General features: G+C 39.2%; 1 protein-coding gene across 6 annotated transcripts in view; it reads right to left on the bottom strand.

The window, feature by feature from the left end:
* LOC137866399 (glutamate receptor 2-like) overlaps positions 1–24417 on the bottom strand; it is a 64364-nt gene extending 39947 nt beyond the window's left edge. For 5 of the 6 annotated variants that reach the window (XM_068702280.1, XM_068702281.1, XM_068702279.1 and 2 more), the window contains exons 1-13: positions 24148–24417; positions 15092–15232; positions 8760–8999; positions 8352–8473; positions 7139–7213; positions 6313–6366; positions 5180–5338; positions 3067–3234; positions 2263–2367; positions 2064–2171; positions 1589–1652; positions 987–1129; positions 614–829 (exon numbers count right to left, since the gene is read on the bottom strand). In XM_068702280.1, the coding sequence (XP_068558381.1) occupies positions 614–829; positions 987–1129; positions 1589–1652; positions 2064–2171; positions 2263–2367; positions 3067–3234; positions 5180–5338; positions 6313–6366; positions 7139–7213; positions 8352–8473; positions 8760–8999; positions 15092–15232; positions 24148–24250 (1698 nt within the window). In that variant the 5' untranslated portion in view covers positions 24251–24417. The remainder of the gene's footprint in view (positions 1–613; positions 830–986; positions 1130–1588; positions 1653–2063; positions 2172–2262; positions 2368–3066; positions 3235–5179; positions 5339–6312; positions 6367–7138; positions 7214–8351; positions 8474–8759; positions 9000–15091; positions 15233–24147) is intronic. The other variant, XM_068702276.1, reaches the window with a different exon arrangement.
* Positions 24418–25674: the final 1257 nt, after the last annotated feature.

The raw sequence follows: 25674 nt of genomic DNA, 5'->3' as shown, positions 1-25674 counted from the left end.
TAATAATTTAAAGCTCTGATTTTCCACATTGAGCTGTACCTATATGCAAACACACACCTCTACTGAACATTGGTCTCCTTCATGTTGTCGGCCTCGGCTCAGCAGAAAATTGTGCACAGCCTGTCAGACACTAGTAGTAATATAATATATTAACATAATATTATGTTAATTATGTTGTCATATTGTTTATTACTGTAACAGATTTTATGTTCGTCTATGTTGAGGGGAAGAGAGGGAGAGAGTAAAATGAGAACTAAAGTGTTATGGCTGATGTTGAACTGGATTCTCTGTCTGCGTTCAATCTTTTCTTATAAAACCCAATTAGGCAAACCTATGAAGAGCCGGTTACATTGCCAATGCAATAAAAGGCAGATTTAGCACTGTTAGATTTTAGGAGTCTTGTTTATGGATCTGCATCAAATCAGAAATTGGGGTTGTAGATGAAATGCAGATGAAATTAATCTTATTCTTGAGCTTCAACTACACATTCCCGGCAGAATACTCATGCACACAACACACACACATTAAAAAACTCTGACAGCCGTGGTGACAGCAGAGTACCTGACAGTTATGGTGGTAACAAAACACATCTATACAAAACAGACTGACTTACCAGAAAGAGTACAACACTAACTCCAATATAGGCAAAGACAATGCACATCCAGATTTCATAGGCCAGTGGGTCCAGAAAGGAGAAGACGCCTGGTTTAGATTTCTGTGGCTTCTTGATCATGATGGAGATTCCCAAAGACATGAAGGGTTTGGAGAAATCTATCACCTCTTCACGAACAAGAGTGATCGTCAGAGGAGCAACGGCTATATCTGCTTTCTGTTGGGAAGACAAAGACCAATTGAGAGAGTTTGACAAGTTATTTTCAATATAAACAGTTGACATGAAGCGACATGAACCCTCACTGCTGCTTTCAACATTAGAAAAACTGAATGTTCATTAAACATTAGAACATTTTACATGTTTTAAATCTTACCCCATACACCAGCTCTCCAACCATACCATTCCAGATCTTGGTTTCTGCATCTCTTGCTCCATATTTGCCATCTCCCACAATTCTTAACTGGTAGCGGATACCACAGTGCTTTGCAATCTCGGCAGCCAGGTCAACGCAGTAACCTAGCATTGGTTAAAATATAAGTAAAAAAGACACTTACATATGCACAGAGGGACACATCAGAAGTGCTAGACAAGTGTCCTAGAATATAGACTACAGCGTTGAATACTTAATAATAAGTTCATCTAAGTTCAAGTCTTGGTCCCATTCAAGACTTCTTGGGGATTATGGTGACATGCATGACAACATCCAACAATTTAAAAATTGTTGGATTACCAACATATTCATAACTATGTAAGAACTGTATGAAAACACACAGCTGTGTGATGGTGCTATGTTAGATTATGGAAGTACCATTGTGTCTTTTTTAGGGAGAGAGCCCAGTATAAAGGTCTGGAAGAATGTGACTGTAGAGCCTGTTTTCTCTAGCTTTAACAACTCAATAAACAGGTAAACAAAAGTGAATGAAATTAGCTATTTAAGAAATAAACAAATATACACAATAGAGTATATAAACATACCTTCGTAACGGTCATTGTCTTGAAACAGCTCAGCATTCTTCTTCAGCATCACATAGGGGGCTTCCTACACACACACGCACAAGCACATGCCGAGTTATTCCTATGTGTGATAATGACATGCTTTATTGTATTATGATGTTTTCCATATTGCCACTGTGACTAATGTTAACTCACTCTCTTTTGTCATATTGAATACAGAAGTACAGAAAATACTGTCTTTCCATTTATCAATCGCAAGCTTTTGTCCATTTCTGTTCCAGCACTTACTTGGTAATTTATCATTCATTTTATCCATTGTAGTGGTGATATATCTTTGACTACACATTTACAGAACACATCGTGAATACACTGTACTACAACTTTAGAGGCCCAGCTTGTGTACATTTGGTTGATTCCACCGTGACTGTTACATTTTTGGGTGTTTTTTTCAGTTGGCCCACACATTCACATTGAGTGTCATTGATGTGTTTATTACCAGTATAGTTGTGACGATGACTGTCTTGTTTTCCATTCCCATGGTGTCGTTGGGGTAAAGGTCTGACTTTGTCACCACCATTTTATCCACCTCATTCCAATAGCCAATCTAAAAAAAACACACACACACACACAAATGTTACATATCACATAGCTATGCTAGAATTATAGTCATGATGCCAAATTGATTCTTCAGTTACCTTAACAGGTCCACTAGTCTTCAGCTCCATGACTGTCACTGAGTAGTTGATTCTCTTTCCATACTGGTCAAACTGAATATTCCCTGTTAAACCATCGACACGAACCTATACACAAATGCACACAACACACACATTCTAGATTTCATTGAAGTTCACACACGTTCAAGATGCGTTTTACTATATAAATTACTCCATGCATCTCAATGAATTTATAGAAAAATAACAACCATATTTTATGTATAAAAAGTGCCCTTTTGGTTTATCAGACACCAAAGCATTGTACAGCTGTTTATAACGCTATGAGACAAGATTTTCAAACTCTGGAAAGTTATCACGGCTACAGTCAATTCATACTTTCAAAAGTGGTCACATTACTAACTTACATCTATTTGATTGGCCACCACAGTGCCTTGCCAGAAGATGCTGAACCAGGCTTTTTACTTAGGATGACCCTGCCTTTTTTTCCCCTGCAGCCCTCTGCACGTGCAGCCCTGCTGCGCCAATGCAGCGGCCCCATTAAAATGAGTAAGAGGGCTGCTGGACGCAGCATTATATGCTGGACATCCACCAGCAATCAGACACAGAAGAATTTTCAAAGCAGTCCCTGTTTTCAGTGTCATAGCCCATAGTCTCACGCATAAAGACCAACCGCTATTACTACTTAAGCCTCAGTTATACTCAAACGGAGACGGAGAAGTTTTGTTTACACTGTTAAAGGCCCAGTCCCCAAACATGGGGCTGATATGCTTGTAGTCTAGAGGGGGGGGGCAACTGTGGTTTATATTCATTATAATACATGGTTACCTGTTTGAGGGCACGTTCAATCTCCACCCCCTGTGCCCAGGGAACTGCTGGATTGGCCAGACAGTCTCCACTGTTGCCACGGCGACTCATGTCTATTCTCTGCTTGTGAAGGAAGCGGAACGCCTCCGTCATCACATGGACAGCATCATAGGTGAGGGCTGAGGTATACTGAAAGACACAGAAACAAAGGCAAAAATCCCTATTACCTCTCTAACATGCTGCCTGCTGTGAGGCTGTGTGGAATATGGCGACATTTGGTTAAAATTTTGAAAACCATCATCCACTGTGACCTGAGGAACTGCATCTGTCTCTCTGGCAACTCAATATTACAAAACAATGAGTTGCCAACAAAAGTTCATCCCACACAATTCTAGTCAATATCATGAATTTTCCAAACATAAAGGACACTATGTTAACCTCTTCCACACCACCACTTTTAGACCATAGATACATTTTTGTCTTTTTTAGGAGTGACAGGATCTTTCAGGGGAGATAGCTCGTCAATAGTAGATGCCACATAGCTGGGAACCTGAAGATTAATATTTGAGAAAGAGCTCAGCTCTTTAAGAACTTTAGGGTAAAATTAACATAACAGTTTCAATAAATATTATAGTAAACTATGTTTACATGCATGTACACAAGTACAGAGTATTCAGATTGTTGTCAATTCTGATTTTCTGAGAAATTTGAGTTAGTACGTGCTTATTATGATTAATATAGACAACGTAATTGTGTTATCACTATATTTTGATATATAATTTTGTTGCAATATGATTCCATTAAAGATCTAGTTTGCACATGCTGATCAAATCATCAAGGTGGAAACAGAGTTGCATTGTGCCAGAAATAGGCTCCTATTCTCAGCAGTCTGACACTTTCCAACAATATACCAAAAACTGCTTTAGCACTGCTTAATGTGAATCAACCTTCCACATGTTTGTGCCTCTCTTCCCACTTGTGTATTGTGCGCTTGGCACTGGTCACCAAAATATTTCCACACAGGAAAAGACAATTTTAAGGTCAGGAAAATACCAAGTGGTCTGAGTGGTGCTCGTGTTGGTCGTTGCAGCGGCACAAAAAAATTGCCAAACAAGTGGCTCATATCATGTCTAAAACATCTAGAATTTTACAGCAAACCTCATTAAGTGCTTTGCGACAAAATCGTATGTACTCATGATATATGAAGAGTTAGATTATTAAAATCAATGTTAGCATGATGATGCTACTGTATCCTGGACTATCTCCAGATTATCTAAATCAGTGGTTCTCAAATGGTCTGGCTGCGGGACCCACCATCACCCCTTAATGACAAGTCGCGACCCAAATGTTCAACTTCTCAAATGTATTTAATGAAAAGATGGTGCAGTTTGAACCTGAGCTGAAAATGTCCTCTGCAGTCGTAGTAGTAGTGAGCTCTCTTGTTCCTGTCAGTTCCCGTCCCACACATCTTTCACGTAAACAAGTAAAACTGATTTTTTTGTTATTTCTGTAGATTCGTCCATTTGTAATGCAAAATGACCACTTGCCTTATATCGAGCTGTGGTCTGTTGTTTGATGTCATCTGACATGTCTTCAATTCACCTACTTATAGTGTCATTTGACAGAGGTATAGTTTTCAGTTTATCCGCTGCGGATTGATCCAACAAATGCCGCTTCAGTTTTGACGGCTTCATGCTTTCTTGTGTCAGAACCTCGCTGCACAAAACACACTGAGGGTTTTGCCCTCATTTGTCCTCAATGTAAGAAAATCCATATCTCATGTAGTCGGTGTCGTACTTGCATTTCACTCAATTAGCATATGAAAACAAACTTTGTGGGTGCTCTTCTATACTATGAAATGGGTGTCTATTAGCATTACAAGGCATTAACGCCAAATACTGTTATGGAGTGTGAATAACTCCGCTGCATAAAAAATCCCCTTCAAAATAAAAGCACAAGATTTAAAAAAAAAAAAAATAAATTCAGGCAAGGGTCCTCGACCCACTTGTGGGTCTCAACCCACCAGTTGAGAATCACTGATCTAAATCCTCCTTACCCAGCATCTTTCTTTCCGGAAACAATTTAAACTAATTCAAACCAGCCTATGAACGAATGATGAACGTCCAAATCTTACTTTGATCCGTGCATCAGCTCCAGGATACTCCTTCTCTTCAAGGGCCTCCCATCGCTGGTCAAACTTTGCTACCACAGGATCATCAAAATCTACTATCTGGAACCCTGACACATTCGCACCTCCATACTGGATTTTAGAGAGGTCGCCATCTACAAAACCCTGGAACAAGAACAGCAGAAATGTTATTTAAATTGATGACTTTGTATTTACACTCGATATTTCATTCTCTGAGAGGATCATGCTTAGCCGCAAGTTTGTGCCCCCCTACTGGAGGCAGATCAGCCTCCAGTAGGGAGGCTGATCTGCTGATCAGCTACTTAATGTCACTATGGCTAATTGAGCTGCTAAAGCTTGACCAGTCCATGCCTGCCGAGTCATGATAGAGACACTTATAGACACCATGTCTCACAAATTGCACTACTTTTTAGATTGTTTTGATTTAGCCTGCCTGTCATTTCAGGTCCTGCCACTCACACCATTAAAGCGCTCATTCCCCTCATCTGGTCGTCCACGCCCATTTCACCTGCAGCCCATTCTCTCATTAGACCCTCACTATTTCGACCAGTCCACTTGCACTTGGTCCCTGCCAGATTGTCTCGTGTTACTGCCAAGCTCTTCAGCATTATTCTAGTTCCTGTATCTGATGTGCCTGTTCCAACTCTGTCTGTCTATTGAGTAAACTGAACAATCCTTGTAACTGTCTCTTTGTCCTGCTTTTGGGTTCCAGTTTGCATGTACTAGTGACCGTTACAACATGTACTTTGTGTGACAGATAATGGATCTTTAAAAAAAAACATGTGCCCAAAAGTTGCTGCACTTTAAAGTAACATATTTCAGTTTAATTTACCCACCTGCTCACAATCCCCTTAGAATGGAGTTTTTGACCATGCCCCACTCAGGAATCACTGCTTTACTGGATATACACCAGTCAACCAGCAATCGACCCATTGCCAGATCTTCTAAGTTGAGCCTCATTATTGCAGCTATTTCTGCGAGACAGTTTGTAAATCTGTTCCCTGCCTATTGCAGCTTGTTTGAATGTGACTACTTGCTCTGCCAGCCAGTCAGTCGATGACTGTAATTTTATATATATATACAGTATATAGTCGAATCAGAGGCAGACGGATACTCACCAAGTTAGCAATGATATAGTGGTATCCCTTCACATGCCGGCCTATAGTGATCACCTGATGGGAAGAAAGTAGAACCTGTGTCAATACTATATTACTATAAAACTGTCATGAAAATGCATAGTTTATTTTATACATTTGCTAGTCTATCAATGCTGTCCAGTGAAATACACATATTTCCAAAAAGTTTCCTTTTCATGAGCTGAGAAAAACAGTCCAGTTTGCAGCTTATAATTACATAGGATAATCAAATGGGTTTTCAAATGGTTTATCCAGCTTAAGAAGTTATATAATATTCTCAAACCATTAGGGAACACTTGATCCTTCAATTTCAGTCAGAAAAATGAGAAATTACAAATGTTGGATACATGGTGGTTTGTATGGTGGTACATACGTGGTTTTCATTGGACAGTAAAACCATGATCCAGCTAATGTAATATTTCTGTTAGTTTTGCAATACTATAGAATGAGAGGAGTGAAAAGTTAAAGCTATGAAAAAAATCGAACCTGTTGAACAACACAAAAAGCTTTATACCAGGCAGTAACTTGGTAAAAACATAAACCATCAACTTACTGCATAGTTGGCAACAGCTTAGTTAGATAATAACTAAATAATGTAAATATTAAAGATAATAAATAAAATGATCAGCAATGAGAACCCAACCCTAATCTTATCTTCCTATAAAGTACAAAAGTACATTCCTTTCCAGAGATATAATAAACTCCAGAGGATGAATCAATAAGACGTTGAAAGGGTAGAAGAAGCTTTCAAATTAATGGACGGATTTTATTACTTAATAATAGTAGTAGTGAAAAGACTGGAATCAACCTGCTCCATGATGTCTTTGACTTTGTCTTGTTCACAGTCCAGGATTATGCGTCGCTCCTTACGGATCTCCAGGTCCTAAAAAACAGATACGTACTGTATTTAATTTCATGTTGTGAAGGCCTGCAGCATGGAAGATAGCTCTGAAAACATCAAGTGGTATTTCCCTGAGGCGTAGTGAGGTTTTGGCTGGCAGTCGGAGGAGCGGTGCAGTAGAAAGTGAGTCATCCCGCTGCATGCTGCCTGCCACCGTAGGCCAGGTCAATGACAAACTTTGGAAGCTGTGCCCGAGTTTTTTGTGTTATTTTTGTCACTTAAATTGGGTAACCAATGTAGACCTCCCCAAAATCACAGAAACCAATAACTGAAAAAATCCTTCACCTCAAAGCACAATGTATCGGTAACACTTTATTTCACAGGTCCCATAGTATATTGATAATTAAGGAAGTCATGTAGCTGTTATTTCTTAAGAAAGTTCTTGGAAAGGATGGTGTCATCTGGTACAGATTGTATGTAAAATGGAGATTGTTCAATTTGTAAATTATCAATTAATCAACTCAAATTGTTTTCTAACATACCTAATTGTTTTTACGTAGAGCACAACAGATCACCTGAACATGACTAAACTTTCTAATAATAAATTAAATTTTATAAAAAAAATGTCAACTGACTGCTCATTATCTCCACCTATCTCGATATCTTCAGTTTTCTATGTAATATCCATTTGCAGGTTCTTCAGAGGTTAATTAGTGCAAGTGTCTCGCAACTGTTTCCAAATACATTTTCACAGAACCTAAAAGTTAATTAAACCTGCAAGCAGAGACGAACGGGCCCTTGCACCTCTGCGCATCAACGTAGAAAATTCAACATGGCTGACTTTCTCTCAGGGGAAAACATAAAACAATTGTATGTGTTCATTCCCCCAAAATGCCATGAAAATTATTCTAGGAGTTCTGAAAAGTTCCATACTTGCTCATTATGGTGCCCAAAATGGCGAATTGTCACATGACCTATGACATCATTGTTCGAGGTATTGACTATTCCTTCCTTATTTAGCTTCACATTAGTTAGAGGATTATACCAACCAAATTTAAAAACAGATCTAAACATCTCTAGGAGTAGTTTGAATGTTTCCCCTGTTTATCGTGGTGTTTTTAAAATGTATGGTGTGAGTACCAACAGTGTGCGGTGCTTTGCATGAACAGAACATCAGTACCTGAAACAGAGAGCGGTAGGCTTCGTCCTTCCTCTCATCTTTGAGGTTTCCTACATTGATTGCTGTGACAACCCATTTTTTCTCTGCTGCAGTGTCCAGTATTACCTGAAGAGTAGAAAGACCTGCACACACAAAACACACACAAATGATTTGTTGAATTAGAACACATTTTTTGCAGCTAAATCAGAAATACAACCCAGTTATTATCAGTCAGTTCCACTCCGCATCCATTTTGGCTCATTCAAAAACAATATCAAGAGGTCCTTTTAATTGCAATAGTATTTTAAGTTATTCTGTGTGGGAATTTCCTAAAAACAAAACAATGTGTAGACTAATATAATTGTACAGCTTTAGGCAACAGCACTAAAACCACATGCTCTATATGATAAACAATGAGACTTCCATTACCTCGATCACTGTCGTAGAGATAGGCAAACTTCTCCCATTTGTAGTACTCAACTAATGAAACTAGCGGCCCCTTGATGTCTGGCCTCATCTGGAGAACAAACTGATTCATTCCTTCTGCTGGGAAAGACGGCGTGATGAAGGAGACATGTAATGTCTCACAGAAGGATGTGATGGTGTTTACTGACTTCTTGTCGTAGAAGCCAAAAATGGCGTAGACACCTCGAGAGAACTGGGAACAAACTAGGAGAGACAGAGAGAGAAACATTTCAATAAAACATCAAACACAGACAAACAAACACAGGATTAAAGACACAGGGAGCTGGCAGGATTTAGGTAAAATCATAAGCAGTGAAAAAGGAATTCTGTCCTTGTGCTCCACGCCCCCATAATACGTACCTGCTAAACCTTTAATATTTAAAACAATATAATATTTTTAATTATTATTTTGTTATTTTTCATAATCTGAGCTTGCAGGAGGACGTAAAGGTTGAACAGAAGAGGCCTGAGAAGGGAATCATTATTGTACACCAAGATGTGCTCTGATTGGCAAATTGGAGAGGATGATGATGGGTTTTTCAAGCTGGGCCTGGGAGCAGTTCAAAAGGGAAAAGAGGTTGGTACTTGCAGCAGGCAAGCTTCCTCTTGTGAGTTGTGGGACAGCCCAAGACCCATTGAGTATTATCATAATCGTCATTATTATAAGGTAGTAATAGAGATGGTAGTACAGAGGTGACAGTGAGTATTGTAACAATGATAATCGTTATTGCTGCTTTTTCCCCTAACTCAATATCTAACAGCTTAGCTTTCATATTGTTCATTGCCAGGCACTGCCGTCCTCACACCACTATGCATATCAACATACTTAACATAGCATGTCTTTACGCACATGACAGACACTCTTTTCATAATCTTTGATGCTTTTTATGTCATGTCTTTTTTCAAATTTTTTATTTCTATCTTTTCAAAAAGGTACCAAAGGAAACAAGCACATTACAAAACAACATCATACTAGAAAAATACCAACAACGGTTATGTAATGCAAGACAAACAACAATAAGAAAAGACTATAAAAAAGTAATAACAAATAAATAATTAAATTATAAAATAAAGCAATTACTAGTACAACAGAGGTCTTACAGAAGTGAGATGCTGGAAAACAAAGTCACAAGGCCTCCTTGGACCACTCAAAATGTTCCTCATTAAATAACTCGACAAGTCCTTTATTTATCCCGTTGAAAAAAATGGACAGTCATGCTTTTAAACTGTATTTAGGCACAGGGTTGTTTCGAGTTAAATACTCACACCAGCATGCTAACATTGTCACAATGGCGATGCTTGATGTCTAGCAGGTATAACGTTTACCAGTATAGTTCAGCTTGTTAGCATGCTCATATTTACTAATTAGTTCTAAACACAAAGTATAGCTGAGGCTGATGTCCTTAGTTTTGCATGTATTTGATCAGAATCAGAATCCAAAGTGTTGGACTGAATTAAATTTTGACCTGCTAGATGAAAATTCCAAGTATCAGAGTTATTATTATAATTCATCTATGGAATATGAACACAATTTCATGGCAATCCATGTAATAATTGCAGAGATATTTTAGTGTGGAAAAAAGTGGTAGACCCGACCAACAGACAGAGCCAACATAATGAAGGCAAATCACTGTCAAAATCCGAGAGCGCAAATGAGATCCATGCGGGCGCACAAATCAAACAGCCGCGCGCGTATTTTACTTTGACGAGCGCTTTTACATCACTCCGCGAGCGAAATTCCCTCTCGCGCCAGCGCGAAAGTCCCTCTCGCGCCAGCGCGAAAGTCCCTCTCGTGCGCTCGCGAAACTTTACTCTGCTCGCTCACAGTTTTTCTTTTGACGTGGGCCGACCCAGTCTCCGTTGTATCTCTACATCTAATTGGTTACAATCCTCGTCTTTGGATAGACCGGATATCACTGTGACACAGACGCTAGGTCTGTTAGAAGTGGTTTTCAATCCGCCACTAAACACTACTCCACTACTCAGAATGTTCTACATTTGTCTGACAGGTTTTGTAAACTTTTCAGATTGTAGAGGCTGATGAAATACAAATTATGTTAATAGCGTTTTGAAATACAATAATTAAAAATGTGTTTCTCTTGTAAATGGAGTCAAGTGGCTCAGATTGATTTAGTTTGATAGTCAAACCTCTTGTGACAAACAGCTCAAAGAAGCTCTTTGATCCTAAATGATTAAAACATGATGTTATCATATTTAATCACACTGTTGTGTTTACAGAAGAGATATAAAGTAGTTGTATATAATATGAGCAACAATTTGGACCCGCTCAAGGATCTGTAGCCAAGATTAGGGACCACTGTTTCTATATGAACTGTTTGCCCAACTTAAATCACTGACAAGTAATTAGTGGATGAAGAAGTATTCAGATCCTTCACTGCAGTAAACGTGCTAATACTGATGAAACAATCCATTACGAGTAAATACCTGCATTCAAAACCTTAGTCAAGTATGTTATTATCAGCAAAATGTACTTTAAGTGCAGAAAGTAAAAGTACTCGTGCAGGAAGATGTACATTATTACTGCACGGGTAGTGCAATCTGAAAATCTGAGTCTGTGTCACAGTGATATCCGGTCTATCCAAAGACGAGGATTGTAACCAATTAGATGTAGAGACTGGGTCCGCCCATTTACTATCAAAAAGAAAAACTGCGAGCGAGCGAGCAGAGTAAAGTTTCGCGAGCGAGCAAAAGTCCCTCTCGTGCAAACGAGGGAGAGGGACTTTTGCGAGTGCGAGAGGGAATTTTGCTTGCGGAGTGATGTAAAAGCGCTCGACAATCTCGCGCGAATCTCATTTGCGCTCTCGAATTTTGACAGTGATTTGCCTTCATACAACATTGCCATCCTTCGAGCTAGCATGGCTACAAATGAATGTATGACATGTGCAACTCTCAAATATAATCAGTTGGAAAAAAGTATGGCATACAGGTTATTTAGATTTTTGCCCAGCTCTATACTATTCTTAATAAGCTGTGTAGGCATGTCAGCAAAAGTCGTAAGTGATTCTCACCGATCTCTGATGAAAATAATGGCTATTTATGATATTATTATATGTTATCAAAGGGAGCTAACATTTGCTGTAATGTTAGAACATTAGCTTTTTTGTATTTAAAGGGTGTACACAGACGGTCCTTTGTCTACAGCTATATTTGGTTGTCCTACTTCAATGACCTTGTTCTTCCCCTAGAAATACAAAGTCTAATTTCATCTCCCTGGGTATAATATTTCATTCATGTGCATTATGTACTGTGGTAGAGCATATAGTTATGTTCTCTGCTCAGAAAATTAGGTCATGCTTTGAGCTGACATCTTGACGTGTGAACATGGCTCAACCATGACCAGTTATCTTATATAATGCATTGCTTGATTTATGAGAAGCAGAGCTGCACAGATTTTGGAATACAATGTGAACATTAATGTTTAGTTAAACAATATAGAGTCACAACATACTTGTCAGATTATTGTAATTTCCTTTTTGACATTCCATCTAAAATGGCAGCAGAAATAACGGGGACTGCCTCCCTTCTTGTCTGTTGACCCATACTGATAGTGTGCTTAACTAATATATCCAACTTTGAAGGTCCTTATAGTGTGGTGTAAACAGGATGAAGGTTTATGGATAGTTATTATTAGAGAAAATGATGAGGTGAATAACTGAAAAGAGTGCTCTACTTGCTCAAGAATTTTGTCAGAACTGGACCAGTTTCAAATGAGAGTGTGTGTGGGAGGCAAGGGGGTGTTTATTTTCAAGGCTGCATGACTTAATTATTTTGACCAGCAGCAGAGGAACACACCAGGTAATTGCTATACTAATATATGAATAGTTGTAATGTGTTACACCACTGTGCTAGTGCAAAAACAACACATTACTGCCACCGATTGTAATAAGAAATTGAACTTCTTCTAACTTCTATAATGTTACTTGGTATATTACTTTTTATCACATTGCTGAATTGTTTAAAAAAAATAAGGCAGATTTTGATTGTCCTTTTAAAAGAAAATAAGGGAATGCGTCTCCGTTTATGAGTAACACTAGCTACACACAACTTACAGTCACATGTGCCCTGCCCAGTGCGATGGGGGGAGCGCCAATGCACATATGATAATGTTGTGGCCTGGCTCATCTTGGGCACCTGTGGCACCCTTGATTAAGGGGTGGGATTGAATACAGTGTCATACAAAATATGTTGATGGGCGTGTTAGAGCATGTGACAATCTTGGCCAACACTCACTACTTTAATCCGCTTTAATCACAGGGCTGACGTCACAAAGACTATGTCCATATTATACAGCGGTTACACCACAATGATGCTGGTAGTGATCCAAAAATAAACTTGAATTTTTAAAATAACGTTTCAGGAAACACCACAAAACAATTCAACCTGAACGGTCTCTAGCACATCTTGTTAGTGATCATAGCCATCACCTCAACCTAATGTATATTGTAATTGTAACGCTCCAGGCAACACTTTGGCAGACTCAAAGAGGAGAACACACGCAGTCATTACCACCAGTAACAATTGATTTTCAATGGAAACCAAGAGAGAATTGGTAGGAACAGATGGTCTTGAGGGAGTTATGAGAAGGGAGAGACGTTTTAATTGACCTACAATTTGTCATGGGACAGTGTGAACTGTGTTCCTTGGGTCCGTCTCCAACACTCATTTACACTTAAGTAGAAACTGTATAAAACAATCAAAAACAAAGTCTCACTCAGTGGATCTGGCCCTTCGCTAAGCCCCACCCCCTGCTGCTACTCCATCAAGTTGTGAGAGCTACCATGGAGCACACACTGTCACTATCTGCACTCCCTGACGAAAAAATCTATTTCAGAAAGAAGCAAACTGAAAGGTCTACAGCAGGGGTATTCAATTCAAATTCCAAAAGGTCCAGATTGAGAAAATCTCCTCGTGCACAGGTCCGGAAAATTACAATAATATCTAACTTGCGCTATTTAGTTCCTAAATAGCGCATATATAATATTTAGTGACTTGCCAATACCAAATTGCTCCCAAAAGCTGTGGTTAGTTAGTCCTGATGGGCAGGTGGCACTTTGCATTGTACCCCTGCCACCAGTGTATGAATGGGTGTGAATGACATGTAGTATTAAGCGCTTTGAGTGGTTGGAAGACCAGAAAAGAGCTATAGAAGTATAAATCCATTTAACATTTTACCTCTTCACTAAAGCGACACACCAACATGCCAAACCAGCTCAGTCAAGAAAATAACCTCAGTGACCCAAGTAAAATGTCAATATAAAGTTCTGTTCCTCACCATGCATCGACACCAAAATAGAGCCTTCCATCTTGTCCCTAGCTTCATTAAGTGTAAAAGCACATCATTGGCAGCTGTAGAAAATGTTATTTCCTTTAAAACATTTTAATCTGTAACATGCAGGTATTCCTGATTATAACTGTTCAACCCCAAACATCTTTATGTATTGTAGCAGGTGCAAAACAAGAATGTAGACAGCAGAAAAAGAGGACTGCATGCATTCACTGCTATCACAATACTCTGTACTTAAATAGCAGAGCTTCGAGCCTCAGGCCATCATTACATCACACTCCAGTATACTGCATGCATGGAGTCCTCATTCTCATTGCTACTCTTTGGTCCACAGTTACTGAATTTGAAAAGTAACATGACTCTACACTGCCCCAGTTAAAAAAATCAAAAAATAATACTTTTGGGGGGGTTTTTTGTTCAAATTTATCTCACCAAATAAATGTCAAAGGTCTGTGGCTTGGGTCCATTTCACTAAAACACATGCATGCAGTGCTCAATTGTGTATAAACAACAAGAGTTGATGCACTGTATTCTACAGATGATGGGTACAGGTATGTCTTAGATTACATTTTAAAAATAATTAAAATTATTAAAAGAGGGTTATACAGCCGGATGCTTTTTGTTCGTCACCTCATGCAGGGAAATGGGAGAAAATGTTACATCTGCTTTGCCTAGTGTGTGCATTGGCATGTTATGTTGAATTCATGGCCCCATCAGGTTTGAGGTGTTTTTGAAGATCTTCATTAAGAACCGATGAACTTGGGGCTGAGAGCCACAGACAGGGTTGTGAAGTCAATGCCAATAACACATTGGTTTGAGTCTCATCATGAGATTTGTTGACAATAAGTATAGAATAACACCAGATCACATATTGATATTGGTAACCGCCTCAAAAAACACTGCAGTATTCTGTACTGTATTCTGTTGCAATAATGACATCTGGAGTTTATCAAACTGGGTTCAGAAAAATATTTCAAAAGAAGATACTTACAGCAGTTAGTGACAGCGAAGCTGTTGGCCACCTCCAGGTTATCTATGTGTGGAGTCAGTCGGAAATCTGCCATCCCAAACTGAACCATGCCAACTCTGAATGCACTGTACTCCTGATCTGCCCCCCTGGGAAATAAACCACCTGAGACAGACACACAGACAAGACCATGGTTAGAAATACATTTATACAATATCAATTATATGAACAAGAATACACTGTTGTAACTGTTGCTACTCTGCACACCACAATTAAGCAATATCACAGTTGTCTCTCATATTCTTTTGCCACTCTGCCCCAGAATCAGTAACGATCCCATGCAGCATTTTAGTTTTTAATTTTAACACCAAAGAGTTGTTGTTTTCTCCAACAACGACCAGGTGGCATTTTTGAGTAAGGTGGATACCATGAAAACACCTCTGGAGTCTTAGTGCTACAGAAAAGAGAAGATACACAAGAAAAATAATGGATGAAAGAAAATGCAGAGGAACATGCGCAGTAAGATGGCTAGAAACAGACAGAATGTTATGTTATGTTGTAAAAGCAGTTTGAGAATAATCTATACAGAAATGAATGAATCGATGCATTTGAGGCAATGAGGATTTCACAATTTCTTGTAGACATCCATCCATTCATCGTCCTATCTCAGCTGTCACTGGCCCAGAGGCAGATATAGGTTGCAGTGAGACAGAGTGGTTAGCTGAGTGACTGACATGTCATCACTACATATATTTTATCGTATGTTGTTTTATTATATTTTATATGACTTTTAATATTTACTATTTATTTTTCTTTCCTTCTTGGAGCCTTCCAGCGAAAGCATTTCACACTCGTATAACAAGACCATCTTGAATCTTGAGACATATATAGTGAGTATTGTCGGATCAGTAAGAACATACCAACATGTGTTCACAGGGGGACTCGCAATACACGTTGATAATTTTAAAAGAAGACTGAAAAAATCAATATCAATTAAAACAATTGTACCTCAGCTCAGCTGAACGACTTGTGGAGCTGACAGAATGAGGTCATACATCCAGACACACAATATTAGGCCCTGCATAGGGAGGCTGGGGCCATATAAGGCGAGCATCTACTGAGGGGAAGGCAGAATTATGGGCTTCTGTGACTGACAAGTTTTAACATGCTCGCTGAGCTTCTGTCATCAGAAACAAGGCCACTATTAATAATCAGCCATTAACTTTGGCAGGACGTCACATGGGCTCCTTCACTCGTAGCCTGCTGTCAATGATTGTATAGAGTAAGGGACTGTAGAAACATTATTGGGGTGAGGTGTTTAAGTTGGAACAATGAATTAATCACTAAATGTGCATAATTCTGTATTTCAACCATAATATGTAAATAAAAGAAATGGAATTAGAAATTGCAAAAATTGTAGCCAATATAATTTGGTCAAAAGAATGTTCAATTGCATTTACCAAACATTCCAGCAACTCTCTATAGTTAAACAAAGAGGGCATAATGACAGATCAGATCATGTTGAACCTGTTCCAGTATGGGTCAGATAGTGTTGAGGGTTAGATAAAATCTTACAATGTGTTGTGTAGTGTTGTCATGATACCAATATTATGACTTCGATATGATACAATTCCTAAATATCTCATTACCAATACTGAACAATTCCACGGCAAAAACCTAAAACATTAGAAAAACAATGAAATTACACATGACAAAATCACCTTTGTTTTTTCATAAAAAATTTACAAATGATTTAAAAATGACACCGTATGGAATAATCTGATGTCCCTATGATTCAAAATGTGTGATTTCTTTGATAGTTAACTTCATATTTGCAAACATCACTTTTTATGGTATAATTTAATAGGACTATTCTGGTAAAACAGCGCTCCAGCATCAGAAACAGTTCAGGTGGAGAGTGGTGCTGCAGCACAGAAGACTGTGAGAGGCTTCCAAAATAAAAACCCACAAAATAACAACACATTCAAATGAAGCTCTGTGAAAAGGTAATATTGGAAAAGCAGCTTAAAATCAGGAAGACACCACAGTAACTGTAGAAACCGCTGGGTTTGGTCGAAATGGTGTTTTTTGCTTTCAAAATAAGAATAAGAATCTTCATAGAAAGCCTTCAAACTATTACTTGCATGGCAGCTGGATTCTCTCCATATCACAACGTCAAGTGAGAATCACAGGATCACATGTCACACTAGAATCCATCTGGCTTCAAGTAATGAAGCGTGTGGTAGGGCGTGGTATAGGCGTGTGACGCGATGACACAGAGAGGAGACTGTTCATTCAAAACAACAATGGCAGCTCCTAAAGAGGTTACAAAAGCGGCAATAGCATCAGTTATATCAGAACTGGAGAGTATTTATTCATTGAAAGAAGAGCAAAGAATGGGACTGAAGACTTTTCTGGATATGTTTCCTCTTCTGCCAACTGGCTTTGTTAAGGGTTTGATTGACAGACGGTTTATCCAATCACCTGCCAAGTATTTCAGTGAAGGCTTCTCAGATGGTTCTGTGTGAACAAACCATCTGCCGTGTCAGGTTATATAAAAACCGTCACATCACCATTCAATTATAAATCAGTCCAGTCAAAACAAACTCTTTCAACACATGAAAATGGATACCCAAATTACCAGCAACCTAGTTAAATCATAACGAAATCAAATAAAAAAAAAGAGCGGACTGAGTGGGTTTCACCTAACATACATACAGTCAGGCACACATGCCCACCACATACACTCATGCTCTGATCGGTACATTTGAGGCTATTTAAACAAGCGGCAAAGTACTGTAATCAACCATAGAGCACCCACACAGCCCATTTTCAATGAATCATTTCATAATCCACTTCAGGTTATGGTGCAGAGCCTCAGCTCATGTACTCAGTTCTCTCCCTGTAGAGTTTACAGCTCATCCACATTTAGTGTTCGCCTTCTCCACGCACATTGTATTATGCTCCATCTCTAACTTTGTACAGGTACATGCAAGAATTAGTGTTCTCACAGGATTCTGGCTGTTGCCTAGCAACTCCAGTGTAATGTAGCCTACCTATCGCTACAGCGCGTTTCTGTATTCTGTATATAGTTTATTCAGTGGTAGAAAATGTGCTTCAGTCCGACGGTCAAAGACTAAATATCTGTGCAAGTTAGTGGAAACCTACCGACTTTTTCAGTCCTGATACTGATAGCGATACCTGGGCTTTAGGTGTTGGCCCATAGAAACACATGCATTTGTGTGTGTGTGTGTGTGTGTGTGTGTGTGTGTGTGTGTGTGTGTGTGTGTGTGTGTGTGTGTGTGTGTGTGTGTGTGAGTGTTTGAGAGAAATATTTTTTGTTTTAGTAAAAGATCAGAGTACTTCCTCCACCACTGATTCCGGGTACTAAGATGTGGTTTAATTATGTCACACACACACACACACACACACACACACACACACAGTCCATCTGGAAAGAAGCAGAGGTAGTGGAGTGTGAACCGTTTGTCGCTGTTGTTATTGTTATGTAATATGTACTGTTGCTGTTTTTGGTTGTTCAAATTTTGTGAAATATATTGAAGCCACTTTGTGATGCATTCAGTCAAGATGCTGTACGTTACGCCCCAATATTAAGACACGTTTATACAGTAGATATAGCACAGTAGATTGATAACAGTCTCATGTCCTTGTGTTAAGTACGGATGAATAGTAAGGATGTGTTTAGCCTAGCTTAGCATAAAGACTGGACGCAGGGGGAAACCTTCCACCCTGGCTCCGTTATAAAATACACCTAGCAACACCTCAAAAGCTCACTAATAAACACATTGTATCTTGTTCGCTTAATCCATACACAAATGTAAAAATGACATGTTGGAGCTTCTTTCTTTGAATGTTGGTTGGCCATATTTGACTACTGGCCTTTATTTGAGAAGATACTGTAATTCATATTAAGTGTTTGTTTACCTTGAAAGACAGTGAGGAGCCATGGATCAAACATAGGGATAAAAGAGGACAGGAGACATCAGGGAGGGACAGATGAGGAGAAAGAAAGGAGAAGGCAAAGTGTACAAGCTCGGGAGCAGGAGAGGAGAGGGCACAGGAAGGAGAGCAAGATGAGTCAAGCTTCCAAAAAACTTCCATACACAGAAAGTCTGAATGGGACTCAAATTGACCCTTCGCTAAGCTCCGACCCACTGCTGCTCCTCCGTCAAGCTGAGCTAATATGGAGCCCACACTGTCACCAACTGCACTCTCCAAATAAATATCTAATTTCTCTTTATTTAAAATTTAAGGTTTCAAAAAGAATATCTCTTTCCAACCTCTCCAGGACACAAGAATCCCCTCTGATCTCTCTCGCAGAAAGAAAGCAAAGAAGTATTTTTCCCTGAGGGGTTGGTATTTACTTTGATTCTCCTGCATTATTGTTCTAATATGGATGATTCTAGTGTGTTCTTAGACAATGGGGGGATTCTCTGCTGTGGTCTGTGTTTCCAGCCATGATTAGGTCTTCTTCAAACATCACACACCAGATACTACAGCAAAATGCAATATGAGACCGTGTATTTATGTTATTTACCATATCTATGTACATTTGTTTCATTTCAGCTCAGTGTGATAGTCTCATTTTGTGGTCATCTATGATGCATGGTGTTTCTCCACAGACAGCAATGGAGACCACAACCACAGTCATCACGCCACTTCAACAGCAACAAAAGCACCGCAAGCACAAAGCCAATACGAGTAATTTATGAATGTACACAGAAGACGTACAGACAACAACAAAAAAAAACAATCAACGGTATACAGTTCATTCAACAAAGGCTGCACCGAAGCAACAAACAGTGGAGGACACTTTTAAAGGGAGAGAGACAGCGACAAGGACAAAAAGATTACAGAGAAGGTTTGTGATTTTATACTTAATTTTGTAAAAAGTGGAAGTAAAAAACATTAAGGAACAGCTTGGATGCAAACTAATTTTTTTTGCTTATGCAATGCAGAGTTATTCAATTGTCAAGCATGTACATTGAATGGATTTTAATAACTTTAATGTAGCGTGCACTAATCAGCTGTACTTTTTAGGAAAATAGATGTATCGGATTGTGACTCTGTATCAGCAGAGCAAAAAAACGTGATCGTAATAGTAGTCAGTTTCTTATTTCGGAACCTGATAAACGTACAGACGTAACAAAAAGTAATGGTATATTGATTACTGTAGGAGTTGTCCCATGTATCGTCATGAATGTCAGACCGGTTCCACTTACCGTAGTTATTTTATCCTGTACTACGTCCACTTAACTGACGGTGGACTTACTGATGTATAAAAACTGCTCTGTGATTTTTTTTCATTTTTCACAGAGTAACTTAGATCTTTTCACTTGAAATATTTCTACTTGTCAGACAGTTACTGCCATATTTATGCTGTGAAATACAAAGTTTCACAAAAGGCAACTACTACTGTTGCTATTTAAAACTTACAGCTTCCAAGTTTGAAGTTGGGTCACAGACGGCAGGTACAGATCCGTCCTGAGCTTTAGTTGTGAAGTGAATCTTGCTCTGTACTCGCACTTGTAGTAAATAGTTTTCCTGTTGTGAGGTAAAAAAAATCCTAGAAGAAGCTAAAAAATAATGTTCATCCACTGGGTCTTCACATCCTTAGATGATGGGAGTAAGTTACATAAATACTTTTCGGTGGGTTCTTGCTGCCAATAACATAACAACTAGCATGCTTTGCTCATGGCCAGTGTGAGCAGGTTCATGATAGCGTGGAAATCACAATGGCGGACTGCGGTAGATTCAGCAGTGACTCCATGGATCGGGCATACAAACCCCAGCTGACGTCAGAAGAGACAAATCTGATCTGCTTGTTTTTACACATGTTTTCTGATAGATGGAGCCGGAGAAAAGAGAGGGTGGTCTTTTCTGTCACACCTAGGACACATATTTACGTTTAAAAAGTGCATTTCGCACAATATGTGACTTTTAGTTGTAAAGTTGTAAAACTATTGGATGGCTTGCCAATAAATGTGGTGTAGACATTTATGTTGCAGTAACTTTGGTAATCATTTATCTTTTTATCGAGGGTCATCTTCAAATAGTTGCAAAACTAATGACCTTCCCATCAGCCACGGCTGTACTTTGTGTTTAGTGCTAATAGCAAATATTAGCATGCATAGACACTGACCTAAAGTAAGTAAAGTAAGCATGTTATTCTCTCTGCTGTGGTTAGCATCCTGAAGTTAGCATTTAGCCTCACAGAGTCACTACCATGGCTGTAGACCAGAGGTATTCAGTTATAATTCAACGAGGTCCAGTTAGAGAGAATTTCCTCATGCAAAGGTGCGGAACATCACAGTAATGTCTAACTGGCGTTATGATTTAGTCCCATATTGAAGTAGCCTAGCTTGTATTAACGTCTGTATGTCGTCAACAACTGACTGTCAAATCAAATAAAGAAAGATCAATCGAATAATATCTCAACAATATTTATTGTCATTTTTCAAATTTAACTGGATGAATTATAAATACATAATCTAATAATAAATACATGTTATTTCAAGTAAAATAAGGGCTGGATTAAAAAAACAAATGACATAACAGAAAGCTTTTGAAAAATGTGACTTTAAGTACTTCATTTTAGAAAAATGAATTTAACTGAGGTGTCTTTGCCCTGAAGCTTTATGTTCAGTTCAATCAGGTGTGATGTCAACCAAAAAAACCCACAATATAATATTCTTCTCATCTTCTAATAAGAGAACTTGTGTGTGCAGGGACTTTACATGTGGTTATTAAACGTCTTGTTTTAGCTCTATTACTCTCTGGTAACATCATTGTTGGGCAGTGAATTAATGTATTAGGATTCTGATCATATTCGGCTCTTAGATTTATTTTCTGTGCCTTCATTTTGGATGTGAGTGGGTACATTTGCTTGAAAAGAATTGTGCTTTGTCTCTTTAGGGGCGCTTCACATTGCTACTTTGAATAATCGCCACGGTCTCTGAACATATGAGACACACTGGTTTTAAACTGCCCGTGGGAAGAATTAACCTATAAGAGTCTGTCCATTCTTGGTTAAAGGCTCTGGTCTCACTGGTCTCTCTGACCACTTTTCTCTTCTTGGAGAACGGCACGTGAAATAACTTTTCTGACTCACGTAATTCTATGACTATTCGGTCTCTCCCACCATGTATGAAAATCTCACTCAAGTCAGGATGTTTATCAGAATACACATTTGATTGGCTGAGTAGCATCACGTGATGTGATTTACAACGCATGTAATTGGTTGGTATTGTGAGGAATTCTAAGTTTTAAAGCATTCCTAGTGCTGGATATTATGTGTCACAGTGTGTTTAGGAAGTAACCAAGGAGTGTGGTCATTGAATGTATATTGAGTGTCTGTGATGGGGGTTTGAGGAATGTCAGAAGGTGTAAATCTGCGGGGGAAGAGGGTAGTTCACAGAGGTGTCTGCCCAGGACAATGGGTCAGGATCCAAGGAGGAGCCCATTGGACTTCAGCCAATCGTGGAACTGATCGATAGGTTGAGGAATGCAACTCTGGGGGGGCAAAGGAGCTGTTTGTCCCCTGAGAGAATCAGACTTCCTTCGTACCATGGGGCAGATGCATCTAACTGTCCTGTGGTATGAACGGGGTCTCATATTTCTTGAAATATTTTACTATCGATAGTGTAATTTGGTTTGTAATTGTATAGCTTCTGTTTGTTATTAAATATCTTTTGATTTGATTGTAAATCGGAACCAGCTGGTTATTTGATACGACTCTGTTGACGAAAAGTACAGTAGAGAGCGTGAGCTGCGGCCTTCCATAGCAAGAGAGGTAGAATCCCAACAGTATGTTTCCTGCGCCGCTGAATGAGTACCGTAAAGGCTAGAAAAGCTGCGCCGGTTAAAATAGAAGTGCTCTGTCAAAATTTAATAATTCTCAATTATCTATCGATTTTAGGTCCAGGATCCGGATACCACGGCATCTGGGTCCGGACCCGGGCCGCAGTCCGCCTATGACTGACCCCTGCTGTAGACTCTTATGCCTGATTTATACTGAAACGGCTGTGCGCCCATGCGTTCTCTGCGAGCAACACTTACGCATGCCAGGCATACATAGTACTGCGGTAGGTCGCAGTAGCATTTCATTTCTATTTGATTAGTACCAGTGGTTTTCAAATCCTTTGTCACGTGTTTTTTTATTTATTTGATTGGCGTGAATCAATAGTTCTATATAAGTTTGGCTCAACACAACTCCACCGGCAACCTTATATGCGCTGCAGCTGTATCTAGTAAAACGATACGGTCAACATCTGTTACATCTTCAATGGAGCCAAAGTCTTAACAGATTTTTGGATAAATGGGGTTCATGGCACACAGGAATAAGGCTTTGAATACACAATACTTGATGATGTGATCAATTCATTGTAAGTTTCATTGTAAAATTTTAATGAGAAAATAAATGACATTTGACAACCCCTTTAATGTGAAATGACTGAAAAAACGTCACAATAAGTATTGTGAAATATTTTTTATGGCTAACTAAATAGAAGCAATAGAAAATAAAGTAATTGTCTGTCTACTTATAGACTATGAATATATTTCAATGCAATTGCACAGGGCTGAAAATCCAACACATTGTTTCAGGGGTTGTATGCAGTCCAACAAAGAATGGAGCTCAGGAAATACGTTTGAAGTGCCGAATTTGAATCATTGTGGATTCACCTGGTTTTAGCGGTGTGCCAGTCTGCTGTGCAAGCAACACCTTGGAGACAAACAAACCCCGCACATATGCACGCACCATACGCTCCACTGGTAGTAAGATGCACGCGCATACAAGCACATACACAAATATAAAAGATGAAAATGTTGACATAATTAGAACACTGCAGCAGCCACCGTACAGCCAGGAGGCCTCTCGGTACGAAGAGCGGCACAAGGAGGACAGAAATGAGATAGGCCCATTTTAGCAGGAGGAAGACACGGGGGACGATGAACGGGTGAAGGAGAAAAGCGAACGGTGAGAATAAATTTAGACAGACGGATGAACGGGAGAGGTGATGATGCGAACGGTGGGGCGATGACAGAGAAGGCAATCCTACCGATCTGGACGCTCGGAGATCCGCACAACGCCTCGCGCCATAAGAGTGTCACCACAAACAGCAGCTTCATGGTCGTGTTCAGGCTCCTCGCGCGACGCCACATCAGCCTACGGCAGCAGGTTCCTACCAGAACATTACCTTCATCACACACGATGCGAGCTCATGGCGTCATTCCAGGTTCGCTCAGAAGCGTCTCGAGCTCTGCAGATGCCCTGTCCTCTCTCCTGAGATGCGCGTGCCGCTACTGCTGCTGCTGGACTGGGGGCGCGCGCCGAGGATTGCCCAGGAATACCGATGAGACACGAGAAGGAACCGATGAGACACGAGAAGGAACCGAGAGAAGCCGACTGCGAGACGCAAAACAGCGTTTATGAGACCAAAATGAGGATTGCAGGAATAGCAGTACAGTGCGTTAAGCATGATACGTTCATACTGCAGGACTATCACATATAGCCTTCCATTTTGAATAATTTTTCATGTGACTATTGATTTTACCTGATATATCACAGTAGGTCTATCTGAGTAGGCAGCCTCTTAGATCTCTGTTTGGCCTCTTGGGTGTCATATAATGACATAATTCATACATATAATAATACATAATAATAATAATAATAATAATAAAATAGCATGACGTACGTAGACACAAAACCCCTCTCTAGTCCGCTGACAACACAACAAACTATAATTACATTAACATATAAATATAAACAAAATATAAAAAAATGACCCAAGCTTACTTTCACGTTGTTTCTTTCTCTCCAAGGAAAAATAAAATCAGATACACCACCTAAGACATTTAAATACAGGTAGGCTATAATGTAAAGCTGAATGGATTCATTTCCATTATTACTTTCTAGTCATTGTGTTTTATCCTTAAATCCCTCTTAATGTAAACTATTTTCTGGCTGTAGCTACATAGCATAATATCATGTATGGGCCTTCACTTTCCCTTTTTCTGTGTTCTTTCCAGCTCTTGATTCGAGCCCTCTTTGTCACACCTGTGATGCATACTTCTCATTGAGACTGATAAACATACTTACTTTTCCACTTCCAGAAATGTTTAAACAAAGACAAAGAAGTTTTAAGTTAAAGCTATGTCTTCAATTTAGATTTTTGTCCATTGTCTGTGTTTGCCCAGAACCTGACAAAATTACACTATCTGTGCACATGATTTCTGATTTCCTAACTTCTGCACTTGGTGTGAAGTGAATCATTTATTTTTAATGATAATGACTTGACTATATTGCACTGCTAAATTATTCTGAAGATTTAAAGTGGATTTCCACTGATTTTACACATTTAAAGGGATAAATCTAAGTCAGTTTAGTCATCATGACGAATATTCTGTGGCTCTGGAGGGGATTTATCAAGTCTAAGAAAATAACCTCAATTGATCTTTTGATCATTCTCTTAACAATGCATGTTTGGTCATAACTATGTACGAAACAATGCCTAAAGGTAATGTCCAAGCACACTGATGAAAGCTATATCACAGCAGATTAGGACCTAAACAACCAGAATGCAGGA

The sequence above is a fragment of the Cebidichthys violaceus genome, unplaced genomic scaffold (assembly GCF_023349555.1).
Source record: "Cebidichthys violaceus isolate CVI_PGR_0920_01 unplaced genomic scaffold, fCebVio1.0.p SCAF_82, whole genome shotgun sequence".
In the NCBI taxonomy this organism is placed as follows: Eukaryota; Metazoa; Chordata; class Actinopteri; order Perciformes; family Stichaeidae; genus Cebidichthys; species Cebidichthys violaceus.
Note: the sequence above shows the minus strand (reverse complement) of the source record. Positions and strands in the feature narration are given on the sequence as shown.